General features: G+C 42.3%; 1 protein-coding gene across 1 annotated transcript in view; it reads right to left on the reverse strand.

Moving 5' to 3' along the window:
• lama1 (laminin, alpha 1) overlaps window positions 1-22,164 on the reverse strand; it is a 41,120-nt gene extending 18,956 nt beyond the window's left edge. Inside the window, exons 1-38 of the mRNA XM_031750565.2 lie at window positions 20,981-22,164; window positions 18,837-19,007; window positions 18,525-18,637; window positions 17,599-17,650; window positions 17,293-17,483; window positions 17,007-17,186; window positions 16,826-16,915; window positions 16,614-16,731; window positions 16,328-16,506; window positions 16,073-16,166; window positions 15,807-15,964; window positions 15,582-15,722; window positions 15,334-15,492; window positions 15,144-15,245; window positions 14,760-14,974; window positions 14,427-14,538; window positions 13,883-13,993; window positions 13,619-13,746; window positions 13,453-13,539; window positions 13,164-13,375; window positions 9,648-9,754; window positions 9,377-9,557; window positions 9,159-9,295; window positions 8,728-8,961; window positions 8,239-8,382; window positions 7,954-8,139; window positions 7,512-7,697; window positions 7,286-7,413; window positions 6,143-6,263; window positions 4,465-4,605; window positions 4,220-4,338; window positions 3,636-3,725; window positions 3,321-3,514; window positions 3,038-3,180; window positions 2,863-2,961; window positions 2,377-2,488; window positions 2,085-2,241; window positions 1,796-2,006 (exon numbers count right to left, since the gene is read on the reverse strand). Coding sequence (XP_031606425.1) covers window positions 1,796-2,006; window positions 2,085-2,241; window positions 2,377-2,488; window positions 2,863-2,961; window positions 3,038-3,180; window positions 3,321-3,514; window positions 3,636-3,725; window positions 4,220-4,338; window positions 4,465-4,605; window positions 6,143-6,263; window positions 7,286-7,413; window positions 7,512-7,697; window positions 7,954-8,139; window positions 8,239-8,382; window positions 8,728-8,961; window positions 9,159-9,295; window positions 9,377-9,557; window positions 9,648-9,754; window positions 13,164-13,375; window positions 13,453-13,539; window positions 13,619-13,746; window positions 13,883-13,993; window positions 14,427-14,538; window positions 14,760-14,974; window positions 15,144-15,245; window positions 15,334-15,492; window positions 15,582-15,722; window positions 15,807-15,964; window positions 16,073-16,166; window positions 16,328-16,506; window positions 16,614-16,731; window positions 16,826-16,915; window positions 17,007-17,186; window positions 17,293-17,483; window positions 17,599-17,650; window positions 18,525-18,637; window positions 18,837-19,007; window positions 20,981-21,035 — 5,358 coding nt within the window. The 5' untranslated portion in view covers window positions 21,036-22,164. The remainder of the gene's footprint in view (window positions 1-1,795; window positions 2,007-2,084; window positions 2,242-2,376; window positions 2,489-2,862; window positions 2,962-3,037; window positions 3,181-3,320; window positions 3,515-3,635; window positions 3,726-4,219; window positions 4,339-4,464; window positions 4,606-6,142; window positions 6,264-7,285; window positions 7,414-7,511; window positions 7,698-7,953; window positions 8,140-8,238; window positions 8,383-8,727; window positions 8,962-9,158; window positions 9,296-9,376; window positions 9,558-9,647; window positions 9,755-13,163; window positions 13,376-13,452; window positions 13,540-13,618; window positions 13,747-13,882; window positions 13,994-14,426; window positions 14,539-14,759; window positions 14,975-15,143; window positions 15,246-15,333; window positions 15,493-15,581; window positions 15,723-15,806; window positions 15,965-16,072; window positions 16,167-16,327; window positions 16,507-16,613; window positions 16,732-16,825; window positions 16,916-17,006; window positions 17,187-17,292; window positions 17,484-17,598; window positions 17,651-18,524; window positions 18,638-18,836; window positions 19,008-20,980) is intronic.
• Between the last annotated feature and the right edge of the window lie 27 nt (window positions 22,165-22,191).

Genomic DNA, 22,191 nt, shown 5'->3' on the forward strand with positions numbered 1-22,191 from the left:
GGTGTTGATGAAGTCCGCCCGAGTTCCTGAAGGCTCTGGATGTTGTAGGGCTGTCCTGGTTGACACGCCTCTACAATGTTGCGTGGAGATCAGGGGCAGTACCCTGGACTGGCAGACGGGGTGGTGGTCCCCATCTTAAGAAGGGAGACCGGAGGGTGTGTTCCAACTACAGGGGATCACACTCCTCAGCCTCCCTGGGAAAGTCTATGCCAGGATGCTGGAAAGGAGAGTTCGTCCGTTAGTCGAACCTCGGATACAGGAGGAACAATGCGGTTTTCGTCCTGGTCGCGGAACACTGGACCAGCTCTTTATCCTCTCAAGGATACTTGAGGGTGCATGGGAGTTTGCCCAACCAGTCTACATGTGTTTTGTGGACTTGGAGAAGGCATTCGACCGTGTCCCTCGGGGTGTCCTGTGGGAGGTGTTCTTGGGAGTATGGGGTGTCTGGCCCATTGCTACGGGCCATTCGATCCCTATACAACCGTTGCAAGAGTTTGGTTCGCATTGCCGGCAATAAGTCGGACTCGTTCGGTGGGTGATGGGCTCCGCCAGGGCTGCCCTTTGTCACCGGTTCTGTTCATAATTTTATGGACAGGATTTGTAGGCGCAGCCAAGTGGTGGAGGGCTTTCACTTGGTGGCCTCAGAATCTCATCTCTGCTTTTTGCGGATGATGTGGTTCTGTTGGCTTCATCAGGTGAAGGCCTCCAGCTCGCACTGGAGCGGTTCGCAGCCGAGTGTGAAGCAGCAGGGAATGAGGATCAGCACCTCCAAATCTGAGGCCATGGTTCTCAACCGGAAAAGGGTGGAGTGCCCACTCCGGGTCGGGGATGAGTTCCTGCCCCAAGTGGAGGAGTTCAAGTATCTCGGGGTCTTGTTCGCGAGTGATGGGAGAAGGAGCCGGAGATCGGACAGGCGGATTGGTGCTGCGGCTGCAGTGATGCGGATGCTGCACCTGTCTGTCGTGGTGAAGAGGGAGCTGAGTGTAAAAGCTTAAGCTCTCAATTTACCGAGTCGATCTCGTCCCTACCCTCACCTATGGCCACGAGCTGTGGGTAGTGACCGAAAGAACGAGATCGCGGATACAAGTGGCAGAAATGAGTTTCCTCCGAAGGGTGGCTGGCCTCTCCCTTAGAGATAGGGTGAGAAGTTCGGCCATCCGGGAGGGGCTCAGAGTAGAGCCGCTGCTCCTCCACATCGAAAGGAGCCAGTTGAGGTGGTTCGGGCATCTGACAAGGATGCCTCCTGGGCGCCTCCTGGGTGAGGTGTTCGGGCATGTCCCACGGGAGGAGGCCCAGGGGCAGACCCAGGACACGCTGGAGAGATTATATCTCGGCTGGCCTGGGAACGCATTTGGTGTTCCCCGGATAAGCTGGAGGAGGTGGCTGGGGAGAGGGAGGTCTGGGCTTCTCTGCTTAGGCTGCTGCCCCCGCGACCCGGCCTCGGATAAAGCGGATGAAGATGGATGGATGGCTATTTTGAACACAACAAACACAACAAACTCCACGCAGATTGGCCCTAGCCAACAGGAGATTAGTGATGCACAAAAACAAGTTCATGCATTTACTTCTTTTATTTTATGTCGAGGTTATATTATCAGGCTGTTCTAAACCTTTCCTGAAAGGCCTTCAGGTGATCCAAACTGCACCGAGGAGAGACTACAGGGACTAGATTATGATCCTCAACAATGTGGATCCTCTCCTCTGCACTTCCAGTTTGACTTTAGGAATCAGGAGCATTTTTTAAGAGCAATCCAGTAATTTCACTTCAGCCTGTGGTCTGTGTATGTAGACTTACCTGATATCGCTGCAGCAATGTGTGTGCAGTGTCCAGCAGAAAGTTCGTTTCTATGGTTTGCTGCACTGTGTCACTCAGCGTTGTGTTTGCATGTTGCAGTGTTTTAATGTCAGCAGTAAGTGAAGTAGAGAGAGGGCCAAGCTTGTCGCCAGTGGCCACCCTGCTGGACAGGAAGTCGATCTGCACCGATTGAAAGAGAGACTCCGAACGACTGGAGAAAGAGAGAGCATGTTACCGCTGTCCTTGTGTGTTTGTTTATCAACTAAATTGCTGTGTTGATCAAACAGACCTGAGCTCCTGATTGGCTACAACCTCTGCAGCTGTTAGGTTTACATCTTTGATGCTGTTTAATATGGACTCTACGTCCTCCAGCAGATGCGTCTGATTGGCTGAACCCAGTTCTTCCTCTGCAGTCTGATTCAGGTGTGCTGCTTCTCTCTGAAGCACTACATCAATTACAGTTTTCACATTTGATTAAAAACAACTAGTTTGCTGTTGGTAATGGTGTCTTTGTTGTTTTATTAATTAATGTATCATTAATCATTCATTATTTATCATTCTGATATTCTGTTGTTATTTACGTTGAATGTTGTTTTGAAGTCTGCTGATGCCCTCCAACAGGAGCGCGCCTCGGGAAAAGCTGTTGTTTGTGGACACGTCCACAATCTGGACATCATTAGACAGACTGTTGACCTAGCCAATCACAAGTTGGGAAAAATTTTGGGATGGGATCGGGAAGAAGTTTTAAAGGACTAGTCAGTTATCAGATGTGGAGAGTACAAAAGTGTGGAGAGTACAAAAGTGTTCAGAGCTAGCTAGCAGCTAACGCTAGAATTACTGCAAATTCACCAAGTTATTCAGTGTGTTCCAGGACCCAGTACCTTCATCTTGTATTTTACTTTTGTTGCACTTGCCTCAGACACATTTGACCAAAAATCAGACTGAACATTCTCACATTGTTTGCAACGTGCAATGTATTATAGTGAAAACTAAAGCCATGAAAACACTTTGAGTGACACACAGAAAGTGGTGTAATGAACCTTTAGCACACAGGTGGGTGTGCCTACCTGCTGCAGTAGAGAGCCGAGCTCAGAGGTCAAATAATTTAGACCTTCTTCCACTCTGGACAGAGACACCATAACAGAGTTGTTCTGTGAAGATACCACCTGGAGAGACATGTCATCATTATTTCAGTTTGTCATACATCTCAACATGAGCAACAACTTAATCACATTTTTGTACCTGCATTTCTCTGGTCTGATTCTCCAGCAGCCACAACTGCCGGTATGATGACATGGCAATGGTACTCAGGTTGAAAAACAGGAAGTGATTGTGCAACTCATCCAGCTCATCCAACAAGATGCCAGTACATTTGTCATCACATGCTGGAAATAAAAAAGAACATGTTAGTCGCATGTCTCACGTTAGTGTGTGTGTGTGTGTGTGTGTGTGTGTGTGTGTGTGTGTGTGTGTGTGTGTGTGTGTGTGTGGTGTGTGTGTGTATGTGTCTAATGTATTTACTCACACACGCACTCGCCTTCCTGGAAGATGTTCCTCTCTTCACACTCATTACATGACTGACCTTTGACCCCATCCTTACATTCACACTCTCCAGTCAGCACGTCACACAGCAAGTGGAGGGAGCCCCATGCAGTGCAGCTACACTGTGAACACACACCGCCTGGTACTGATGGGTTACCATAGTAACCAACAGAACACCTGGAGGATGGGAGTATGAAATCAGAGCAAGCAAATTTTCACAATAAAAGTCGCATTAATTAGATGACGACTTCAGTCTATAACAAAGGGTCTAAAGACAGATATGATGTAATAATCTCACCTCTCACAGTATCTCCCTTCATAGCCAGGCTGACAGGCGGTGCAGCGGAAATCACCTGCTGCTCCTTCCAAAATGCAGGTGGGACTAAAGCTGCACGCATACAGAAACATGTAAGAAGTTAAATCAACCCAGATGAACTTCTTCAGGTTTACAACTAGTGCTCAATAACAAATGTGTATTAACATTTGATCAATACCAAAATTCTGTATAATATCCAGGCATGAATAAACATTTAAATATAGCAAGTATGTTTGTATTTTGGACTGTTTGTTAGTTGAAACAAGTTTTTTAAAGTAACTTTGATATAAGGTTTCCACTACTTGCTGTTTATGAGCTGGGCTTAAAAGACACATGCTCAACTTAGCTCATGTATCTTAATAGCCTGTTATATAATAAGCATCATAGACCTAATTAGGTTTATTTTATATAATAGCCATACCAACATATTTAATTCCTCCAGCATTTATCTTAAAACTGTGACATTTTAAAATAATAATAATAATAATAATAATAGTAATAATAATTTTACACATTTTAAGAATCATTAAGAAATGAGGCGCAAGATGCTCGTTGAAGGTGTGCACCTGTTGTTCAGCAGGGGGCATGCACATGGTGAGCAGTCGTCAATGAATCCTTTGACACTTCCATAATAACCTGATGCACATTTCTCACAGCTCTGTCCACTGGTGTGATGCTTACAGTCCTGTGTGGAAAAAATACGGACTCTACTAAATTCTGCAGTCTCTTGATGTTCTGCACTGACTGTAGTTCTGTCTGTAGTTTGCAATCTGCTCTAAAATGCATGTATGAATCAGTGTTAGCGCGTTACCTGACACTCTCCCGTCTCAGTGTAGCAACTTTGGCTGTGGTTGTTGCAGCGACACGGAACACAGGGGCGAACAAACATCGACTTCTTGCTCTGCGGTGACAACTCAGACTGAGGTTGATGGAAGTGTCCCACATCACAATCCTGTAGAAGGATACATGAGAGAGGCAGTGTCAGGAAATGGCTTTGGTGATGGTAGCTGTAGTTAAGTGAGGTGGTCCTCACTCTGCTTAGTGTAGGAGAGAGGTGAATATTTCCTGCCAGCCAAATTCAGCTGTGGGCATTTTCTCACCATTCTTACTGCAAAGACAGAAGTGCATGCAGGGATTTCTCTCTGCCTTTAGCACATTCTGTCTGTTCATGTCTATTTCCATCCTCTTCCGCTTCTACTCACTGCCCGTCCCATTCTATGTGAGTCCTTCCTTGGACTGGAAAAATCTTTACAGTGCAAACATTCTTTATTTTATATCTGTTTTATGTTTAACTTCTTTATCTACCTCACATCCATACTTATGACATTATCTAATTTTAATTAACAGAAATGTCTACAGCCTATGCAAGGCCACTGGAACTTCTGGAGAAACCTGGACCAGCAGAAATCCACACAGGAAGCTCCCAAATAGGTTTGACCCCAGAACCTTCCTGCTGTAATACAACAGTGCAAAGCACTAACAATACAAATACAAATAAAAATATAAAAATACAAACACAGTTCTACAAAAGCAGGTATGCTGTGTAAAAACATTTTTTTAAATGTGCAATGATTTGCAAATTTCATACACCCAAACACAGAACATTGAAAGCATATCAAATGATTAAACTGAGAAAATGTACCACTTCAAGAAAAATATTAGTTTCTACTTTGTCTCATTCCATTTTGAATTTGCCCCAGAGATGATGGCAGCTTTTCGATATAATGAGTATGTATGGCTTCTTCTTTGTATGACACAACTCAAACATGAATTTCAGGATTGCAGAGCGAGCATATACAGCGATTTCTATGACATGCTTATTTGCAATGCAGTGGCACCTGAGGGTCCAATGAATTTTCGGTCTTATCCTTGCACACGTGTGATTCTTGGAATCCTTTGATGATATTATATACTGTAAATGACGAGGTATTTGACGAGGTTGACGATCATTATTCTGAAATTACTCTACAATTAGTAAATGCAAATTTTTTGCTCAACCTCTGCCCATTTGAACTTGTCGGAAAATGCCTCTCTAAGACACTTTATTCCCAGTCATGATGCTGAGTTGCTGCCACTAAACCTAATAGTTGCAAAATGTTCCTCCAGCTGTTTCATTTCAGCGTTATTTACTTTTCCGACCTCATTTTGCCTCTAACCAAACGTTTTTGAGGCATATTGCTGCCATCAAGTTCAAACTAAGCTAATATTTTTCATGAAATAAAGTGTTTTGTTTTAAACATTAGATATGTTTCTACTGTTAATAAAATGTCTTTTGACATTTTTTGAAACTGGGGGTAAGTTACTATTTACACAAACTGAATAGAAAAGGATTTCAGCTTTTAGTTAAACTTGGCTAGCTAGCTTAATTCACTGAGTAAGTCCAGGTGCAGACCTAGTTAGCCTCGGTAGCCACAACCACAGAAAGGAAGAAAGGATGCTTTACATAGTGCCCCACCAGGTATACAGTTGTACCAGCACATGGTGATTACCTGACATGAGAGTCCAGTGTACCCAGGTGGGCAGATACATGACTCAATCAATCTGGCTACATTTTCTCTGACTTCTGACTCCTCCACCTCCACTGCCATTTCCATGGTAATGTTGGAAATCCTTAAAAAAACAGCACAAGAAATTACATCAGCAATGCTGGTGATGTCACAGCTACCATGACTTGTGGTCACAGACATGTAAAAAAAGAATTCCTTGGAAGTGGCCCCCGGTTTAGATTCTTCTTGGTCTTCTTTCTGCTGCTTCTTTTAGAAGTCACTACAGCAGATCATCTGCCTCCATCTCACACTATCCCTGCATCGTCCTCTGTCACACCACCCTATTCTTGGTCTCCCTCTCCACATCCATCCTCTGAGCTCTTCCTCTTTTTCTTCTGCCTGGCAGCTCCGTCTTTAACATCCTTTGATGAATATGTCATATGTCCAAGCCATCTCAGCCTTGCCTTTCTTACTTTGTCTCTCATCCTGAGCTGTCTGTCAAATATAGTCCTGTCCTGTCTGGCCACCTGTAATGAAAATCTTTAACTCTGCCACCTCCAGCTTTGGCTGTCATTTTGTCAGCACCACCGTCTCCAAATCATACATCATAGCAGGTCTCACTACCATGTTGTGAAACCCTTTCACGCTTCCTGCTGTCCTTCTGTCACAGATCACCATTGACACTTGCACTTTTTTCTTCACCTATTCAGCTCCTCTTTGTCTGTTGCTTTGGGTGGGTGACTCCAGGTATTTAAACATAACCACCTTCACTATCTCTAATTCTTGCATCGTCACCTTTACCTCTGCATCCCTATCATTCACATGTAAGTATTCTGTGTCGCTTCTACTGACTTTAATTCCTTTTCTCTCCAGCGCATACCTCCACCTGCTCCTTGATTTAGCTACAGATCAAAATGTTATCCCACCACTGGGAAAGACACATTGTCTACTTTTTAAGGTTAGGCTTAAAACTTGGGGCTGGATCAGCCCAAATTATAAATTGGATGAGCACTTCTTCTCCATTCCCACCTTTTTACTCATCATGTGCTTATACATGAATACTGCATTTTATTTCGCCCACAGTTTATTTTTAACCATAATCAGTTGTTAGTGTAATACAATGTGTAGTACAGTGTTTACTAGTACCTGCTCTGCTGCAGTCTGGTACCATAAGACGCTTTAATGATGATGTACTCAATATTACTGAGGACGGACATGAAGTCAGCGTGACTCACCACCCTCTGTGATACCGAGTTAAAATACTTCCACTTGTGCTGTAACACACACAGACCACACATACACACGCAAAGTGAGCAGGTTTTCTTTCTAAACATCTCTGTCTTTATTTTAGCATGATGGTATACAGCTGTACCTCTGTCAGCCTGATGTCATGCTGAGTCGTGACACCATTGCCTGGGGCAATGATGTCAGTGTATATGGCAAGCTTCCTCAGAGTCCCACCCCTCATTAGCACCTGAGGCTCCTGATTAGACAGTCCTGCACCATCCTCAGCGTAAAAGGTGACAGTGTAAGAAAGCAGTCCGCCATATGACAGTAGCTGGAAAGTGCAAACAACGCAAATACACCATTAAGCACATACAGCAGTTTACGCTACTACTTAATGAAGTGAAAATTGTACAGCCTAAACCAACACATTTAAATGTTGCAAGACTAAATCATTCTGTGAATATTTAAATGAGGATTTAAACAACCAAAGCACATATTTAAACAGTGTGGGCTACAGCGACTGTCAGTTAGCAGATTGGGCTGAAGGTACAGCGGAAGCAACAAGACATCAATTTGGAAAATAGGACCTGGTTTCCTTCAAACTGATTGGGGAGCCTCCAGTAGAGCGGGCCTGTCAGCCCGCTGGTGTTGAGCTGACGGGTGTCGAGCAGCATTTCACTGCCCTGACGGTACACTCCAGATACAGTACCCTGCAGGTTTGACTGACTGACCAATGACAGGAATGGGAGAGTGGCGGAGTAAGCCAGGTACACCTGTGAGAAGGGGGCAGCATGAGTGAGAACTCTTTGGATCCTTCACTGTGTATGTCGTGATGCATAAACCATCATTAATTATGCTAAATATGTACTCACTGGTACTCTGGTCAGTCCTCCCTGTTCCTCGCAGTCTCGGCTGAGTCCTGAACAGAAACACTGCAAACAACCGTCTAGATTTTCAGCTGACAGACCGAACCAACCAGAAACACACTCTTCACAACGCCGGCCTGAGACCCCAGGCTGAGAAAATAGACACACACATAGAGGACAAAGTCATATTTCACCATACAGAAACATGTGAGCAACATAAAAAGAATTTGAGATGAATAGCAAAGTTTATTAACTTTCCCAGAGCAATCAAACAGTTCAAGCTGTGCGGGAAGCAGTGCAGCACTGCCCACCTTGATGCTACTGATGAAGGAAAACGTGTCTAGATGTTCAGTTTTTGAGACTGTTTTGCATGTATATGATTTTGGAATATGGAACTTCATGAAGTTCTTTTTATTATCTTAAACAGGACCATCACTGATATGATGAGTTCACCAAACCAGAACTTCTATATAACAAAAACAACTTACACATTACCTTGCACACACAATTTCCAGTGTTTTGGCAGGAACACACCCCCAAGGTAGCATTGCAAAAGGTCTTCTCTGTGCCGGCCATGTCACAGCCACAGGCTGAGCATGCTGGGTACCCATAGTAACCAGGTGCACACCGGTCACATGACCTGCCAAAGAACCCCTCTTTGCACAGACATTGTCCATTGGTCAGGTCACACAGAGGGGAGGAGCTTCCTGCTTCACTGCAGCTGCAAGGCTAAACAGACACTACAGAGTTAATCTCACAAGTGTAAGTTGTTTTCTGATGTGTGTGTGTGTGTGTGTGTGTGTTAGTATGCGTGTGTGTGTGTGTGTGTGTGTGTGTGTGTGTGTGTGTGTGTGTGTGAGTGTGTGTGTGTGTGTTAGTATGCGTGTGTGTGTGTGTGTGTGTTAGTATGCGTGTGTGTGTGTTACCTTGCAGCCTGTGGTGGGGTTATGGCCCCAGTAATTTTTTACACACTTATTGCAGGTCTCTCCCTCTGTGTGGGCGGGGCAGATGCACTCTCCATTCTCAGGGTTACAGTTCCCACCAGTGTGATCACAGGAGCATGCTGGGAGGAGAAAAGAACAGCCGATTTTAAACAGAAGGGTCAACAAATCAGCAGTAAGACTTGTAGCTTACAGTTTATTACCTATGCAGCCTTTGTCATGAAAACCATAGTAACCCCTACTGCAACGGTCACATTTGTGTCCAGTCACACCCTCTACACACTGGCACTGCCCCTCCTTATCACATGATTCAAAGAGAGATCCTGATTTGCTGCAGCCACATGGAATACAGCCATGGCCGCTTTGCAGTCCATAGAATCCTGACTGAAAAACAAGTTTTATACAAAGTATGATTGAAAATAACAAACACAAAATAAAAACAGTGTATGCCACACATGCATGTGTGTCTCTCACCTTGCAGTGGTCACAGGTGCGTCCTGTCACATTCTCTCTGCAGAAACACTGGCCTGTTGTGACATTACATTGACTGGAAAGGGCCCCATTGACATCACAGTCACATTCTGAAAGAAAGCCCCACTCGCTGTCAAAATGACGTGACACTTGAGTTTCCTACCCGTTAGCAGCCCAGGTCGAATGACACCTCCTCTAGAACAGTTTCTTAAAGTTGTTTGCTGTTTACTGACAAACAGTACAGCTTCAAAGAGCTTTTGTGCTTTTGATTGTTGTCACCTCTCTGTGCTTTCTATTCCATCTTCTTTCCCCTCACTCCCAATAATTTGCAGCAGCCCCCTGTGTATGGTTCTCCTTATAGGGGAGTTCTTCCTCTCTACCTCAAAGGCAATGGTGCTGCAATATACAGTTCCTTGAGAAATACTAATTAAATAAAACTGAATTAACTACTCCTTTTTACTACATATCTAATGCTACTTTTTGTATCTGGGAATTCAAGTTTGATTTACAACAGTTGTGCAGACGAGAATGACTCTATCTCAACTCATTTCATAGTCTGGGAAACAAGGAAAAATGTACTGCTATAAATTATCAGCAGAGTGCAGTTTGATTATGTCACCACTAGATAGTAGTATATGCAATCACAAGTACTGATACACACTCACACATAGTCACAGACAGTCATGTGACAGCAGAACAAAGAGTCCATAGGTCGAATCTAATCTGGATTTGAAAAGATCAACATTTCAGACAAAGGCAGTGAGTGTTTCTCTGTGTAAGCATTTCTGAGTGTGTGTTTCTGTGAGTTAGTTTTTTCCACACTCACTTCACTTTCCAGACTGAGAGCCTATTTTATTTCACTATAACCCATTATATTGGAAAATGTGGTACTATGAAGTCTTTAAGAAACGATGAGGCCTGATTATCAGGACTGCATATGTGAGAAAATGTTTTTAAATTCAATTCTGGATTTAACAAGAAGCAGGTAAATAGAAGGTGATTTGGGAGAAACATGATCTCTTTTTCTATTTCTTCTTCATGAAAAAACTCTCAATGTGGTGTGGTGGATCAACTGAAGATGAACGAAAGCACAAGAGAACATTATATTTATTTACACATATCCATATCCTGGTCAATAATGATTCCAAAATTTCCCAAGTGTTACTGGAGGCCACAGTAATGCTGTCTCTAATAAGTATACAATTAGACAGTGTGGTTAATTTTTTCCTGAATTTAGAAGTGGAAAATTACATCTCATCCAGACTTTTATGTGTTTAAGTCTTAGCTGCGTGGATATTATTCACACAGACTATGTGACTCTTTTTCTCCAATTGATCTTTCTGAGTTAACTTCAATAATTAATTCCTCCAAACCATCAACGTGTCTTTTAGACCCCATTCCTACAAAACTGCTCAAAGAAGTCCTGCCATTAATTAATTCTTCAATCTTAAATATGATCAACCTATCTCTAATAATCGGCTATGTACCACAGGCCTTCAAGGTGGCTGTAGTTAAACCTTTACTTAAAAAGCCATCTCTAGACCCAGCTGTCTGAGCTAATTATAGGCCAATCTCCAACCTTCCTTTCATATCAAAAATCCTTGAAAGAGTAGTTGTCAAACAGCTAACAGATCATCTGCAGAGGAATGGCTTATTTGAAGAGTTTCAGTCAGGTTTCAGAGCTCAGCACAGCACAGAAACAGCTTTAGTGAAGGTTACAAATGATCTTCTTATGGCCTCTGACAGTGGACTCATCTCTGTGCTTGTCCTGCTAGACCTTAGTGCTGCGTTTGATACTGTTGATCATAATATCCTATTAGAGCGATTAGAACATGCTGTAGGTATTACACGTACTGCACTGCAGTGGTTTGTATCATATCTATCTAATAGACTCCAATTTGTTCAAGTAAATGGAGAGTCCTCTTCACACACTAAGGTCAATTATGGTGTTCCACAGGGTTCAGTGCTAGGACCAATTCTATTTACATTTTACATGCTTCCCCTAGGCAGCATCATTAGAAGACATAGCATAAATTTTCACTGCTATGCGGATGACACCCAGCTCTATCTGTCCATGAAGCCAGGTAACACACACCAATTAGTTAAACTACAGGAATGTCTTAAAGACATAAAGACCTGGATGGCCGCTAACTTTCTGCTTCTTAATTCAGATAAAACTGAGGTTATTGTACTCGGCCCTGAAAACCTTAGAAATATGGTATCTAACCAGATTCTTACTCTGGATGGCATTACCTTGGCCTCCAGTAATGCTGTGAGGAACCTTGGAGTCATTTTTGACCAGGACATGTCCTTCAATGCACATATTAAACAAATATGTAAGACTGCTTTCTTCCATTTGCGCAACATCTCTAAAATTAGAAATATCCTGTCTCAGAGTGATGCTGAAAAACTAGTTCATGCATTTATTACTTCCAGGCTGGACTACTGTAATTCTTTATTATCAGGATGTCCTAAAACTCACTGAAAAGTCTTCAGCTAATCCAAAATGCTGCAGCAAGAGTCCTGACAGGGACTAGAAAAGAGAGCATATTTCTCCTGTTTTGGCTTCCTTCATTGGCTTCCTGTTAAATCCAGAATTGAATTCAAAATCCTGCTCCTCACATACAAGGGCTTAAATAATCAGGCCCCATCTTATCTTAATGACCTTGTAGTGCCATATCACCCTATTAGAGCACTTCGCTCTCGCTCTGCAGGCCTACTTGCTGTTCCTAGAGTATTTAAAAGTAGAATGGGAGGCAGAGCCTTCAGTTTTCAGGCCCCTCTTCTGTGGAACCAGCTTCCAGTTTGGATTCGGGAGACAGACACTATCTCTACTTTCAAGATTAGGCTTAAAACTTTCCTTTTTGCTAAAGCATATAGTTAGGGCTGGACCAGGTGACCCTGAATCCTCCCTTAGTTATGCTGCAATAGACGTAGGCTGCCGGGGATTCCCATGATGCATTGAGTTTTTCCTTTCCAGTCACCTTTCTCACTCACTATGTGTTAATAGACCTCTCTGCATCGAATCATATCTGTTATTAATCTCTGTCTCTCTTCCACAGCATGTTTTTATCCTGTTTTCCTTCTCTCACCCCAACCGATCGCAGCAGATGGCCCCGCCCCTCCCTGAGCCTGGTTCTGCCGGAGGTTTCTTCCTGTTAAAAGGGAGTTTTTCCTTCCCACTGTCGCCAAAGTGCTTGCTCATAGGGGGTCATATGACTGTTGGGTTTTCTCTGTATTTATTATTGTGCTATCTACTGTACAATATAAAGCGCCTTGAGGCGACTTTTGTTGTGATTTGGCGCTATATAAATAAAATTGAATTGAATTGAATTGAATTGAATTGAATTGAATTGAATTGAATGGTCACAGTGGAAGTCATCGATCACTAACCTTTCAGTGTGAGAAAAACTCAGATTAACAAATTGCAATCTATCATGTATCTAAAATGGTAAAATGGCCCATTTAGTCATTAGGTGTGTGTCATTAGTGATGTCTTAGCAGGTATGTGTGACATACCCCAACAGTCTTTGGTGTGCACGGCATCTCCATAGTATCCAGGCTGACACAACTCGCAGTGTCTCCCTGCTGTGTTGCCGAGGCAACGCAAGCATTCCCCGGTGACAGTATCACAGTGTCCTACCTCACTGATGTCCACATTACCGTTACACTCACAGCGAATGCAGGTCCCACCCACTACCTGTGGGTTTCCATAGAAACCACTAGCACACCTGAAGACACAAACCCATGTGTTATACTGGGCTCATCAATTTATCATTGGGTTGATCAGCTTCTCAATCATACTTACTTCTCACAGTTGGTTCCAGTGTACCCATCCTTACACTGGTCACACAGTACCTGTCCAGATGGATCCAACACACAAGTGGGACTGAACCTAGGGCACAGAGGTATTCTTACACACTATCTGTACTAATAAACTTTAATTAGTTTGAATGAGGTCCAATGAGACAAACCTGTTGGATGGCTCCGTCAGAGGACATGGACACAACTGGCAGTCATCTGTTGTTCCCTCTGTAGCATCACCATAGAAACCCTGAAGACACTGATCACAATGAGAACCAGTGGTGTTGTGGGTACAAGCCTGAGAAAAGTTAGACGGACGAATCAGTAAAAGGTCAGAGAGAGAGATGACCACACGGTGGACAGGGAATGAACCATGTGTCAGAACAGCAGATGAGAAAACTCTTTCTGATTGTTCTGATTGTGACGTGACTCACCACACAAACTCCATTGATGTCACACTCAGTGGCATGATCATTACATTCACACTGCATACAGTTTCCTCCAAACAAGATTCCACCCACTCTGTAGAAACCTGGTAGACACGACTAAAACACAAAAATGCACAAACAATTAGGTATGGAAATGTTATTACTAAGAATGCACTTCAAATTGAATGTGTCACACGCACAGTACAACATGTAGTGAAATGCTTGTGTCCCAGCTACGGATAGGCTGCAGACGTAGTCGCGCCATTCCAGGGCTTGTTTTTAGCATGGGGGACCCTTACTGGATGCCGGGTGGGAACTCCTGCTCCAAAGGTGTGTAATCTTACCACTACACTATCCAGCTGCTGCACTTCAAACTTATTCTGGGCCTAACTGATTAGGAAACAAGAAAAACATAGCCCTCACCTGTCCTTGATTGAGGATTTCATTTAAGTGCTACACGTCAATCATGAAAACTACTCTGTGGTAGGAAGTCTGCATTTCAATAGCATCCAAAATTATGAAAGAAATGTTTCAGTTTTAAATAAATTACCTCACAGGAAGTGCCACTGTAACCCCACGGGCATTCACATCTCTCCACAGCAAGTGCTTGAACCTCAGAATGCAAGCTAGGGTCACCAATGTCCAGAGAGACGGAGCTGAGGCTGTGATAGACAGAGACAGTCAATATTCCATATTCAGTAGAATACACCAGTGTTCATACTAATGTTGGGCTCCTCCTGCAGAATTGTGCTGGGGAGATGACTCGATAGGACTAAAGGTTCAGGGTAAGTGAATCTCAGCCTTGCTATCTGAGTCTTTTCAATCTCCAACTCAGCCTTAGAGAAGTTATTTGACCATACTTAATCATTTACTTTTCCCTCACCGTATCGTCCCACTGGCGGAGGTATTCAGGTAAACTCTGACAACCAATGACGTCACATCGGCAAGAACCAATAGCAGGTCATCTCGGGTAACATGACTGCCTGTTTGGTCATACACAAATTGCTGCCAGACCATTGGCACGCTAACCAAATGCTCAGCCAGTGTAGAGAGGGATAATGGGAGAGGACGTGAAAGACGAAGAGCCAAACCATTACCCTGGAAATGAGAGAGTTTCTTCAGTCTGGATGTTGAAGCCCTCAAAACACCACTACTACATTTTCAACATAAAACATGCACTATGAAAACGTAGCTGGTGTCTGATAACAACACAACATACCAATCTAGAGAAATCAAAATAGTGATTTATTCACAGGTTTGTTCTTACCTTGATAATGATGTCACAGTGGGCGGACAGGGTGGGGTTTTCAAAGTCAAGTGGAGCATCATAAACCACAAAGTACTTCAGGAAACCTCCATAAGACAACAGCTATGGACACAGAGAGAAGTCACAAACAGTAAATGGAGAGACTGGCATGTGTTTGGCATAATGAGCAAATATGGAAATGGTAGCTTACCTTGTTGCCAAGGAAACTTTGGGGTGCCTCCCACCACAGCATTTGTTGGTGGGTAGCACCAGAGGAGATGTTGCTGTGAATGGGTATCTCATTACTGTGAAATACAGGGGTGGTGGTGATTGTTTCAGAGAGGAAGAGCAAAGCTTCTGCAGTAACCACCTGAAAAAAACAACCGCAACATGATTAGAGGTTCTTCATGATGTAGGTACCCAATATGGCGTTGTTACCTGAACACATGTATTTTTTACCTGCCCTATGGACAAGCCAGAGCTCTCGCAGACATCAGACACACCGAAGCAGAAGCAGCTGGTACATCCGAGAGGATTGCTCTCCTTGAGGTTAAAAAAACCTGGCTTGCACAGATCACAGTGAGCTCCCATCACATTCTCCTGAGGATGAGAGAACAGGTAAGGTTAGGGACCAGGTGAAACACCAGAAAGCAGGTGAGATATTGAAGAGCAGGTGGTGTTTACCTTGCAGATGCAGGGGCTGCATGGGTCAGTGTTGATGCTGCCTGACAGGTTACACTCACAGCGAACACACTGAGGAAAATCTCTGTATCCAAACGCACAACGGTCACACTGTTGACCTGCAAACCCCTCCTTGCACATGCACTGACCTGCAAGCAAACCTAAACACACAAACGCACACACATCCAAGAAATATAGTTATACTGCAAAAAACTGCTGCAGAACAACAATACTACTGCTACTACTAATAATAATAAAAATATACTAACCTGGCTGTGTGTTGTCTCTGGTGCAGACTGAAGACTTTGAGCCTCTCAGATCACATTTACATTCAACACATGGAAAGTCAGAATATGGAGAAACCTACACACACACACACACACACATACAGATCATGCAGAGAGACATTCTGAGTCAGTATCTCCAAATATAGTTTTACTTGTGTCAATGCTTTAGCAACTCTGTGGTATTAATTTCTGCATTATGTCAATGATTTTAGCCAATTTGTAATATTGTGTCAGTACCTCAGCAGGTCTGTAGTATCCATCTTTGCAGGTCTCACAGTTTATGCCAGCTGTGTTCTGCTGACAGTTAAAACAAACTCCACCTCCCCGACGAACACCGTGAGTGTTTAAACTCAAAGAGAGGTCAGAGATGGTTTGATTGTAGTAACAGTTGTCTGCTTTATTATGACAGTTACATTCTAAGAGACAAACAGAGACAGGTTAACAAATAGCGCACAGAAGTTGACGCAAATGGTAACTCAGTGTGTTTAAGGGTGTTTCTTTCTGTCTGTCTGGTGTTTCTTACTCTCACACGTGTTTCCATCGGAGATGGTCCCTGGTTGCCATGGCTGCTGATGGTAACCTGGGCAACATTCGTTACAGCTTTCTCCACAAGTATTGTGCTCACATACACAATGAAGCTTCTGTACTCACACACACACATATGCATATATATTTCACCTGGTGAAAAACTGTACATTTGTTCCAATATACAGGTGCTTAGGCATTTGCCATTACCTTGCTAACAGGGTCAAGTGGGCAGCTCTGAGCGTGTCCGTAGCAGATACACATCCCACCCACAGAGATGTCTTTGATGGAGTAATAATACTGAGAAACATGGTAACACAAAAGGTATCAGAAAGTACAAGTCAATTTATTGGTCAAAGATTGTTTCGCAACTTTTTGCAGCCTATCTCACCCTCCGAGTGACAATAGGGTCAATTTCTCGAGGATCGCGAGCACTCAGGGTCATCAGGTCAGCATTCAGTGTTCGGATTCGCTGAAGTCTCAGTCTGATGTAACGCGCCGACGTAAAGTTCAGCAGATCTGAGGTTAAATCATCGGCTCCAGGTCGGCCATTAATTAGGGAGGTATGGATCTGAGAGACAGAAAGAGGCACAAGGAGAAGAAGAAAGGTCAGAGAGGGACAGACGCTAAATAGAAAGGGAGACAGATAACATGAGCAAAGCAAGTGCAAGCCTCACCTCTCCATGCTCTAGTGGGTTTAATCTGGAATAATAAGATGTACAGATGACCTCTGTATCACTCTTATAGGTTGGTGGTCCCAGTCGTGGTGTGATGTTGTAGCGATATAAACACTCAGAGTCACTGATGGCATAAAATTGCCAGGGCTCAAAGGAAATTCCATCCAGAGACCGCTCAAGGATCCAATTACCTGAGAAACAGACAGATCAGAATAGCAAACATGGAACGATGTCTTAAATATTTACTGTGTGATTGTGTCTGAGGTACAAAGGCAAATAGACAGACAGTACATGGGCTAGTCTCACCTGGTCGAGGAGAATTAGCAGCCTTAATAATGATGTACGCGATCTGAAAAACCTGGACAACAAAAAAAGTTCAAAGTTACTCAAAGACCTTGAGTAAAGAACAGAGGATACTGGCACTGTTCATCTGGTTAATGGGTTCCTCTGTACTTTTATTGTTCACTTTGGTCATAAAAAGAAAAAGAAAAACTTCATTTTTCAAATGTTATTTATAATGCACCATTTGACATCAACAGTCGCCTTAAGGTGCTTTATTTTACAAGGTGAATATTAGAAAGAAAGAAAACCCCCTACAAGCAAGCACTTGGTGACAGTAGGAAGGAAAAATTCCTTGTTCACAGGAAGAACCAGGCTCAGGGAGGGGCAGCCATCAGCCACAACCAGTTATGAGTAAGGGGAAAGAGAAGATGATGCCATAAAGTAAATACAAAATGCAGCTGTTAAAGCTATCCAAAGCTCCCTCCCTCCCCACCTGTTCGACTTGCCCTAATTGATGGAAGAACACATTGTGCTCTCTAACAGAAAATCCTGAAGAAACATGTCAAGTGCGCATGGCTTACAATGATGATGATGAGTCAACTGTTTGACTCCTTCAAGAATTTTTGAAAGTAAAGAAAGGTCATAAATCAGTCTATAGTTGGTGAAGCGACACCTTAAAACCCCTTTGTATGGAGCTCGTTAATAAAGATATATTAATCATATTTAAAACTGAGGTATTAATTAATGGGGTCTCAACAGCACACTGATTGTTTAGAAAAAGACATTACTAAAGTTAACTCGGAAAGATTGATTGGACAGAAGGAGTCTAAGTAAATATCAGTAGATATTAGAGTTGCTGTACTTGATATTTTTCCTCGAATGGTTACATTTTTATCTGTGATCATTCTTTATGTTTCAGTCTGCTTGGGTCTTACTTGTGTTTGTGTTACCTGTTTCAAATCCAGTGTGATGGTAATCCAGTGAAACTGTTGTCCATTCTTGATACTTGGACTTTGCCACCACCGATTGGTTCCATCAATAGCATTTGTGATTGGATGACGTTCTGCAGACAGAGATGAATACTGTAGTAGTGCACTGGAATTTTATAGCTAAGTGCACTTTACTGATGCTGTAAAATGTTTCATTTGAAGGTAAAATATGAATTCATTCGGATAATTTGAAGTGATCTGTGTGATTCTGGTTCTGAATTAAAGCAAACTGGACCTTTGATGTAAAAAAGAATCTGGAGTCTGTTCTCATACCTCTGGACAGAACGGAGTTGGCATCACATTTGAGACAGTGTGGGTTCTTGATCCTCCGTCCTGGAACATGCTCCACCAGCTTGCAGTAGACTTCAGGTTCTGGTTCTCCACATGTTGCATTACTGCTGATTACTGCATTACTGGCCAGATTCAATATGGCGGGAAACAGACCTGTAGTACAGTTACATTAGAATGATGTAAGGGGAGACATTAGTGAACTGATGGATGTATTAATGACTGAATAGATTAGTTCAGGTCTTTTTACAGGTATGCTCTCAGATGGGTCACTGTCTAAAACCTCAGTGTTACTCTTGTGACATCATGACTTGTTTTTGTAATAAAAAGACAATTCTGAATGTTTATTCTATAACCTTTATTTTGAAACCTCCTCACATAAGAGCAGAAAAAATATTTGGATCTTTAGGTGAGCGGTCTCAATGGATATTCAGTGATTACATCTCCAGGCCTCGAAGCCTGAATATATTGGACCCATAAACAAGTAAAGTCTCTCAGACACTACTGAAACTCTACCCCCACAGCCCCACAGTCCTACCACCTCACCAATCACACAGACACACACAGTCTATTGACTCAGCTGCAGTTTCCAACTGAGATTCTCACTGTGTTTGTTAAAAATCTGAATTTTAGAGCCATGGGACTTTTACACTGAAACAGTGTGCATAGGTTTTTAGTATTAAACAAAACAAAGACACATAAACCAACATGCTTGTAACACAACATGTGACAGAAATTTTTTTTGAAAATATGTTTGTTTTTTGAAAAACAATCTGAGTCAGAGGTCAAAGGTTGATCTGTTTCTTTTCTTCAATATCTTTTTTATATATATATATATATATATATATATATATATATATATATATATATATATATATATATATATATATATATATAGGTGTTTTTTAATTGAGAATGTTCACATAGGTAGCAAGGAATAAAGATGTTATATCCTCAGGGTTCAAATACAAGGAACCAAAGCCTGATTGGAGCAAATCATTTAAGGCGAGAGAGAATCGAACAACAGTGGAAGGGTTAATAAAATATGCGATCTATATGAGTCCACTGTATGTGATGCTTTGTCACTGTTATTATGCTATAATGCTGGTGCTGCTGGTACTTTGCAGTGAAATGTTGTTCAGTACTTAGTTTATATATTTTACATAAAAAAGATTACATCTGACTGTTTGTGTGTTGGAATGTGTTAAGTCAGCCATTTTAGGTTCAGGATGACCTGTCACCCTTCCCCCAACATACACACACACACAAACACACACACACAGACAGAGGTATTTAGGTTGTAGAGATTTGTCTATATATGTGTTGTGTGTGTTTGGGGGTGTGAAGGAGAGAAGAGTCTCACACACACACACACACACACACACACACACACACACACACACACACACACACACACACACACACACACACACACACACACACACACACTGTTCCAGTGATTCATTCATGAGCCAGTGATAAGAGAAGTAAAAGTGCATGTCTAAACAGACTCGGGGTAATGAATATGATGATAACGATAACATCACGGGTGCTCAAGCTTTAATCCAGATCAGATTTCCAGATATTTGACCTCTGATGGAAAAGTGGAGCTTAATCCCAAAGTTATTTGTCTCGAGTCTGCTGACTGACACTTTTACAGAAAGAGGTCTGTGCATGAAATGTTCCTTAAATCAGAACATACTGACCCTAACCGAAGACAATACAAAGATAACAGTAGCATGTTCACTACATTACACTATTCAAAATACCTACAGTTCATGAAGACTCAAGGACTCAAAGATACACATGTGATTTGTTTTAACAGTAACACACACACAACTGAAAGGGAAACATACTTTAAACTATAGCAGAATACTACCTTCACACTACTTTGGGAAACAAGAAAAAAGTACATTCTACTTAAATCATCAACATTAGAGCCAGCTCTAATCACACTGATCAGGCTGCAGAGCTGAGATGGGTTTAACAGTGCTTAAACAGATGTGTAATGGGAACCCTGAAAATAAAATCTTTTTCAGTGTTCCTCTCTGAGATCTGTGAAGGTACTTGAGAATAAGAATTCAAAGCGGCTGTTAGAACTCAGCAAAGTTTCTAAAAAGGTATCTCACCTCTGTGCTGAGCAGCGGCTTGCCCCATCAACAACAAAAGCAGCAGCACTTTCATCCTTGCTCACACCCTTGAGTCAAATCTGAGTGTTGCTCTTATTTCGTGAGTGTTTGCTCCATGCAGCAAAACTAGAATTAACTGGTAGAATCAATGTGGCTCATAGGAATGCTTGCTGCAGAGTGCCTGAACACCACAGTGACTCCAACTCACACTACCCCTCCCCCTAACCCCTTTCTCATTCATTCAGCCCAAAAGGGTTTGTATGGGGTGGGGGGGATGTACCATTTCATCTTTGGGGGAGGGTGGTAAGGGCCTTTTTCTTTTTAAACTTTTTTAAGCATTAATGTAAACAATAAAAGAGAAACTGTAAACAGTCTTTGCTTCATTTATTTTGTATTTAATTTTGGCTGTTGTTTACAAGATGTTGTTGTTTACTGGGTCCTGCAGGATTTCATGTCCGTTACATAAATTAAATAGAATCAAAGCAACACAGCTGCTTCAAAAATCACTGATATGAGATTTTAAAAAAAAACATGGAGTTTAGTATCAATGTTCACTTCAAGTGCTTTGGTCATGAGACTGTAAAAGAGCAGCTATAATAATAGCATATTGGCTAACTATGAAAGTTAACACACTTAACAAAATCATAGCCCTACCATTAAGACACAGAGAATCTGACAGACTATAAATGAGAATGTTTTAATAAATTAAAAGACAATTGTTTATTTTTTTCTCAGGTGCAGCCTTGGTGGTGTTTAATAGTTTGGAGCATAGTAATGTTGATACAACAATAAAATAAATAGTTTGATGATAAAATTGTTTCTAAGAATTCCTATTTGTCACTGATCATCTGGGAAATGCAAAGATGATGCTACTGGAAAACTTTAGGCCCCCTGGACACAGAGGTCCAAGGAATGCTGACACTATTTTCTAGGGAACTGATTGGTCAGTAGACAGTGATTTCAAACCTGCTGATCTTTAGTCTGGAACATAACCCGCTCTGGAGCACATAAGGTTTGCAGCATAAATTATACCCTAATAAGACGTGAACCCCCTTCATAGTACAGAAAACCCCGGGTTAACCCTGAAATTACCAAGATAAGACAAAAAGCTGCTTCAGCCCTCAGGTCATTTAAACTTATCAGTGACTGCCACTGAATCTGTAGGTCCAAGAGCTTTGGATTAAAAGTAAAACATGAGAAGAATTATTACA

This window comes from Oreochromis aureus, linkage group 9 (assembly GCF_013358895.1).
Source record: "Oreochromis aureus strain Israel breed Guangdong linkage group 9, ZZ_aureus, whole genome shotgun sequence".
Classification (NCBI taxonomy): Eukaryota; Metazoa; Chordata; class Actinopteri; order Cichliformes; family Cichlidae; genus Oreochromis; species Oreochromis aureus.